The sequence below is a fragment of the Lampetra fluviatilis genome, chromosome 55 (assembly GCF_964198595.1).
Source record: "Lampetra fluviatilis chromosome 55, kcLamFluv1.1, whole genome shotgun sequence".
NCBI lineage: Eukaryota > Metazoa > Chordata > Hyperoartia > Petromyzontiformes > Petromyzontidae > Lampetra > Lampetra fluviatilis.
In genome coordinates this window covers 7,549,415-7,557,240 of record NC_136329.1, presented here as the reverse complement: position 1 = coordinate 7,557,240, position 7,826 = coordinate 7,549,415, and the positions used below count along the sequence as shown (strand labels likewise).

Sequence of the window (7,826 nt, the reverse complement as noted above, 5' to 3'; positions counted from 1 at the left end):
AGCAGCGTCCTTCACGAGCCTCCTCCTCCACAGAGGCCGATCTTGAGACCGCTGGTACAGTCATCGGCAAGTCCACTCAGCTCTACATTTTTCCGTAATCGCGTCAACTCCATCTCTTCTCTCGTCCGTGCCGCGCCCGTTTAGCCCCCTCTTTGCGGCCAAACAGAAGCTGTTCAGGCATGCGGTGGCTGGGCATGCGGGCTACATGACTCAACCTGCCGGAGGAGCTCACCGATGGGACATTGTCCAGATATTTCAAGGATTTGTGAGTTCCTCACACAAATCCAGCCTGGTTAAACCCGGGATGGATCGTAGGCAGGCCAGCCAAAATGTTTCTAACCGGCGAAGATGCTCCAACTTGTGTTAGTCTATGGGCAGTGTTGAGTCTATGGGTAGTGTTGAGTCTATGGGCAGTGTTAGTCTATGGGCAGTGTTGAGTCTATGGGCAGTGTTGAGTCTATGGGTAGTGTTGAGTCTATGAGCAGTGTTAGTCTATGGGCAGTGTTAGTCTATGGGCAGTGTTGAGTCTATGGGCAGTGTTGAGTCTATGGGTAGTGTTGAGTCTATGGGCAGTGTTGAGTTTATGGGCAGTGTTAGTCTATGGGCAGTGTTGAGTCTATAGGCAGTGTTGAGTCTATGGGCAGTGTTGAGTCTATGGGTAGTGTTGAGTCTATGGGCAGTGTTGAGTCTATGGGCAGTGTTAGTCTATGTGTTGTGTTGAGTCTATGGGCAGTGTTGAGTCTATGGGCAGTGTTGAGTCTATGGGCAGTGTTGAGTCTATGGGCAGTGTTGAGTCTATGGTGCAGTGTTGAGTCTATGGGCAGTGTTGAGTCTATGGGCAGTGTTAGTCTATGGGCAGTGTTGAGTCTATGGGCAGTGTTATTCTATGGGTAGTGTTGAGTCTATGGGTAGTGTTGAGTCTATGGGCAGTGTTAGTCTATGGGCAGTGTTAGTCTATGGGCAGTGTTGAGTCTATGGGCAGTGTTGAGTCTATGGGCAGTGTTAGTCTATGGGCAATGTTAGTCTATGGGCAGTGTTGAGTCTATGGGCAGTGTTAGTATATGGGCAGTGTTGAGTCTATGGGCAGTGTTGAGTCTATGGGCAGTGTTAGTCTATGGGCAGTGTTGAGTCTATGGGCAGTGTTGAGTCTATGGGCAGTGTTGAGTCTATGGGCAGTGTTAGTCTATGGGCAGTGTTGAGTCTATGGGCAGTGTTAGTCTATGGGCAGTGTTGAGTCTATGGGCAGTGTTGAGTCTATGGGCAGTGTTAGTCTATGGGCAGTGTTGAGTCTATGGGCAGTGTTGAGTCTATGGGCAGTGTTGAGTCTATGGGCAGTGTTAGTCTATGGGCAGTGTTGAGTCTATGGGCAGTGTTAGTCTATGGGCAGTGTTAGTCTATGGGCAATGTTAGTCTATGGGCAGTGTTAGTCTATGGGCAGTGTTAGTCTATGGGCAGTGTTAGTCTATGGGCAATGTTAGTCTATGGGCAGTGTTGAGTCTATGGGCAGTGTTAGTCTATGGGCAGTGTTAGTCTATGGGCAGTGTTAGTCTATGGGCAGTGTTAGTCTATGGGCAATGTTAGTCTATGGGCAGTGTTAGTCTATGGGCAGTGTTGAGTCTATGGGCAATGTTGAGTCTATGGGCAATGTTAGTCTATGGGCAGTGTTAGTCTATGGGCAATGTTAGTCTATGGGCAGTGTTAGTCTATGGGCAGTGTTGAGTCTATGGGCAATGTTAGTCTATGGGCAGTGTTAGTCTATGGGCAATGTTAGTCTATGGGCAGTGTTGAGTCTATGGGCAATGTTAGTCTATGGGCAGTGTTAGTCTATGGGCAATGTTAGTCTATGGGCAGTGTTAGTCTATGGGCAGTGTTAGTCTATGGGCAGTGTTAGTCTATGCGCAGTGTTGAGTCTGTGGGCAGTGTTGAGTCTATGGGCAGTGTTGAGTCTATGGGCAGTGTTGAGTCTATGGGCAATTTCGATTTAAAGCTTTCGTGACTGCAGGGATTCATCTTCTTGGTTCTTTCGGTAAAGTCACGTAGAAGGGAAGTAATAAAATAATAATATTTTATTACTTCCCTTCTACGTGATCTATGGGCAATGTTAGTCTATGGGCAGTGTTAGTCTATGGGCAGTGCTAGTCTATGGGCAGTGTTAGTCTATGGGCAGTGTTAGTCTATGGGCAGTGTTAGTCTATGGGCAGTGTTAGTCTATGGGCAATGTTAGTCTATGGGCAGTGTTAGTCTATGGGCAGTGTTAGTCTATGGGCAGTGTTAGTCTATGGGCAATGTTAGTCTATGGGCAGTGTTAGTCTATGGGCAGTGTTAGTCTATGGGCAGTGTTAGTCTATGGGCAGTGTTAGTCTATGGGCAGTGTTGAGTCTATGGCCAGTGTTAGTCTATGGGCAGTGTTGAGTCTATGGGCAGTGTTAGTCTATGGGCAGTGTTGAGTCTATGGGCAGTGTTAGTCTATGGGCAATGTTAGTCTATGGGCAGTGTTAGTCTATGGGCAGTGTTAATCTATGGGCAGTGTTAGTCTATGGGCAGTGTTGAGTCTATGGCCAGTGTTAGTCTATGGGCAGTGTTGAGTCTATGGGCAGTGTTAGTCTATGGGCAGTGTTGAGTCTATGGGCAGTGTTAGTCTATGGGCAGTGTTAGTCTATGGGCAGTGTTGAGTCTATGGGCAGTTAGTCTATGGGCAGTGTTAGTCTATGGGCAGTGTTAGTCTATGGGCAATGTGCTTCTTCTCTCGTATGGCTGGTGTAGATCAACAGCGACGTCATCACATCCACGTGGTGGTTAAGCCACAGACAACAGCGTCAGCAGGAGCAGTAGCGGAGTAGTGAATCATCGTCATCATCATCATCATCGTCGTCATCATCATCATCATCGTCGTCACCGTCATCATCATCATCATCGTCATCATCATAATCGTCGTCATCATCATCGTCGTCATCATCGTCATCATCGTCATCATCATCATCGTCATCATCATGGTCATCATCATCATCGTCATCATCATCATCGTCATCATCATCGTCATCATCATCATCGTTATCATCGTCATCATCATCATCATCGTCATCATCATCATCGTCATCATCAACGTCGTCATCATCATCATCGTCATCATCATCATCGTCATCATTATCATCGTCATCATCGTCATCGTCATCATCGTCATCGTCATCATCATCGTCATCATCATCATTGTCGTCATCATCGTCGTCATCGCTGTGACGATGTCTCCTTCTCCGTATTTGTCTATCGGAGGCATCGCGTCACGACGCGTTGTGTCACGGCCTCTGGTCTAGCACCGTTTGAGACGAGGCTCAAAAGAAAGCTGTCTCTGGTGTGGACCAATCAGTTTCAAGGTCAATGCATCATCATCATCTACTATCAGAGCGTGCTTTTTCAAATCCTTTATATTAAGTTCGCTTGCTTGCTTAGGACCGTGCAAATCTTTCGGTCGTTTTTTAACCCGCTTCCCGTGATCCAATCGAGCTGACATTTTGCACACAGACTCGCTGTGCGTGACAATTAATTTTCGTGAAAATTTTTTTCCAAAATTGTACACGGTTTAGGGAATTTTTTTAAAATATTTAATTACCAATTGCTTAATGCTGCCAGATAATCATCTGACCCATAGGTGGCAGCCATCTCAAGCCAGAGGACGAGAGGACTCGAGCCGCCACGCATATAAAGGATTTATAGTGAAAAACTTTGTTTTTACGGGTTAATTTTGTTGGTTTGCGTTCTGACCACAAGCATTGTGGTTAACGCAGACACGATTTAGTGTTTAAACATCTTTACACAATCCGTTTTGTTGCCAAAAAAAAGTGGAAAAACTTCTTCTCAGAATTTGTGATGTTTCATTTGTGCAACATCGGCTGTCATCATCATCATCATCAGCTGCTGCTGCTGTTGCTGCCATGGTTGGTGCTGATGCGGTGGAGGGGATCTTGGGCATATTGGCACCACAAGACAACGCGGCAAACACACGAGCAAATGTGCTGTGGATACCTACCATGGATTGTGATTACGATGATGATGATGCACTACACTATACACTACACTATTATACACTACACTACACACTACACTATACACTACACTATACACTACACTACTATACACTACACTATACACTACACTATTATACACTACACTATACACTACACTACACACTACACTATCCACTACACTATACACTACACTATTATACACTACACTATACACTACACTATTAAACACTACACTATACACTAGTGCTGTACTAGTATACTACACTACACTATACACTACACTATTATACACCACGCTATACACTACACTACACACTACACTATCCACTACACTATACACTACACTATACACTACACTATTATACACTACACTACACTATTATACACTATACACTACACTATTATACACTACACTATACACTACACTATACACTAGTGCTGTACTAGTATACTACACTACACTATACACTACACTACGCTATACACTACACACTACACTATACACTACACTATACACTAGTGCTGTACTAGTATGCTACACTATACACTACACTATACACTACAAATCAAGATGGAACTACGGGGCTATCTGCCCATGGGTCGTGATGACGATGACGATGTTGATGTTGATGGACAGTGGGAGGGAGGGAGGCAGGCGGTGGGGGCACTGGCCGACTTTAGGAATGTGGTTTTTCTTGGTAAAATAATAATAATCATCATAAAGGTCGCTGTTGATTTCCTCGTGAATCACTGGAGGGAGTTAGTGGTGGATGGTGGTGGTAGTGGTGGTTGTTGTGGTGGGTGGTAGTGGTGGGTGGTGGTGGGTGGTTGTGGTGGTGGTAGTGGTGGTGGGTGGTGGTGGGTGGTAGTGGTTGGTGGTGGTGGGTGGTAGTGGTGGTGGTGGGTGGTGGTAGTGGTTGTGATGGTGGGTGGTAGTGGTGGTGGTGGGTGGCGGCGGGTGGCGGTGGGTGGTGGTAGTGGTAGTGGTGGGTGGTAGTGGTGGTGGGTGGTGGTTGTGGTGGGTGGTGGTGGTAGTGGTGGGTGGTAGTGATGGTGGGTGGTGGTTGTGGTGGTGGTGGTGGTCGTAGTGGTGGTAGTAGTGGTGGTGGTAGTGGTGGTGGTAGTGGTGGTGGGTGGTGGTGGTGGTTGTGATGGTGGGTGGTGGTGGGTGGTGGTGGGTGGTTGTGGTGGGTGGTGGTGGTTGTGGTGGTTGTGGTGGGTGGTGGTGGGTGGTTGTGGTGGGTGGTGGTGGTAGTGGTGGTGGTGGGTGGTGGTTGTGGTGGTGGTAGTGGTGGTGGTAGTTGTGGTGGTGGGTGGTGGTGGGTGGTGGGTGGTGGTAGTGGTGGGTGGTGGTGGTTGTGATGGTGGGTGGTGGTGGATGATGGTGGTGGGTGGTGGATGATGGTGGTGGGTGGTGGTGGTGGGTGGTGGTGGCGGTTGTTGTGGGTGGTAGTGGTGGTGGGTGGTGGTGGTGGTTGTGATGCATGGTGGTGGTTGTGGTGGTGGTGGTTGTTGTTGTTGGACTGGGCGAGCGAGCGTGGTTGATTGGTGCTGGTCGGGACACATTCTCGCGACCCCCCCCCCCCCCACTAATCCACAAGCACCTGCACACAAAGGTAAAGGTATCCCGCCCTCCCCAGGTAGCCTTTAACAGACGGCCACTGCCGGGGGGTCAAGTGCTGTTCGCGGTAGCAGCATTGCGCACGGTTGGCTACGTACGGTGCGAAAGAAGTTCCAACAGACACTACACACTACACTATACACTACACTATATACTACACTATACACTACACTATATACTACACTATACACTACTATACACTACACTACACACTACACTACACTATATACTACACTATACACTACACTACTATACACTACACTATACACTACACTATATACTACACTATACACTATACACTACACTACACACTACACTATACACTACACACTCCACTACTATACACTACTATACACTATACACTACACACTACACTATATACTACACTATACACTACACTACACACTACACTATACACTACACTATACACTACATACTACACACTACACTAGAAACTACGCTATACACTACACTCTACACTACATACTACGCTATACACTACATACTACACTATACACTACAAACTACACTACTATACACTACACTATACACGACACTATACACTACACTGCACACTACACTACACTATACACTACATACTACACTACACACTACACTACATACTATACTATACACTATACACTGCACTATACACTACACTATACACTACACTATACACTACACTATACACTTACACTATACACTACATACTACACTACACACTACAATATACCGAAAGAACCAACGAGTATGGAAGCCTAAATGTTCAACTTCACTAAAAAACACCAAACTCAACTAATTTTAGTTTTTATCTCACCAATTAAGAACCCCCCCCACACACACAATTGAGCTACCTAGTTTCGATTTAAAGCTTTCGTGACTGCAGGGATTCATCTTCTTGGTTCTTTCGGTAAAGTCACGTAGAAGGGAAATAATAAAATAATAAAAATAAAACATAATAAAATACAATTCTCACGACGTTTCGGCCACAACGCAAGCAGCCGTCCTCAGGTGAAGAACAGGTCTGTCGGAAAGACAGGGACCGAATGAACACCACCAGGCTTGGCAGCGTATATTTAAGCATGGGTGGTGTTCATTCAGACGATCTTTCCGACAGACCTGTTCTTCACCTGAGGACGGCTACTTGCGTTGTGGCCGAAACGTCGTGAGAATAATTTAATTATGTTTTATTTTTATTATTTTATTATTTCCATTCTACGTGGTGACTTTACCGAAAGAACCAAGAAAATGAGCTACGTAGATTTTGTTTTCAGAAGCCACCCCCCCTGGACATTACAAATGAAATCTCATCATCATCATCGTCGTCGTCAACATCGCGTGTCAAGGTAATAGCAGGCACAGAGACTCTCTTGAAACGCGAGTTTTATAAATACGGTGGGTGGGGTGGGTGAGGTGGGTGGGGTGGGAAACACGGGAGGAGCCGGAGAAAAATCTGCCTCGGGTGTGCGTCTCGTTTCCCCATCTCGATTCGAAGCTTTCAACGACTGCAGGGAAATCCATCAAACTCTTTGGTTTCTTCGGTAAAAAAAAGGAATATAAATTAAATCACGACGTTTCGGAGGCAACACCAGCTTCCGTCTTCATGTGGAACCACAGCAAAAACACATTGTCCTGCGGAGGGAGCTAGTAGGAACGTTGGGTTGCTCGGTCAATGGCCTGCAGGGTCAACGGCGGCGTGGTGTATTACCGCAAATATGGCCGACTGTGAGGGCGGGCACAAGCCGGCGTGAGTAGGTTAAACGTTGAGTTTAATAAGGGCACCACGGGGTGACCAGCCCTTGCCCACCCAGCCCCACCCCACCCCGCCCTCCCCACCCAGCCCCTCCCCACCCAGCCCCACCCTCCCCACCCAGCCCCTCTCCACCCTCCCCTCCCCACCCAGCCCCTCCCCACCCTCTCCTCCCCACCCAGCCCCTCCCCACCCAGCCCCTCTCCACCCTCCCCACCCAGCCCCTCCCCACCCAGCCCCTCCCCTCCCCACCAGCCCCCTTCCCACCCAGCCCCTCCCCACCTAGCCCCTCCCCACCCAGCCCCTCCCCACCAAGCCCCTCCCCACCCAGCCCCTCCCCACCAAGCCCCTCCCCACCCAGCCCCTCCCTGCACGAAGGACGGACACAATAATCCCCTGTGTGCTGGTGTAACCAGGAGGTTCCTACCAGTAA

General features: G+C 47.8%; 1 protein-coding gene across 1 annotated transcript in view; it reads left to right on the top strand.

The window, feature by feature from the left end:
* LOC144949965 (gap junction beta-2 protein-like) overlaps nt 1–7,826 on the top strand; it is a 29,535-nt gene extending 21,709 nt beyond the window's left edge. The window contains exon 4 of the mRNA XM_078879955.1: nt 7,810–7,826. Coding sequence (XP_078736081.1) covers nt 7,810–7,826 — 17 coding nt within the window. The remainder of the gene's footprint in view (nt 1–7,809) is intronic.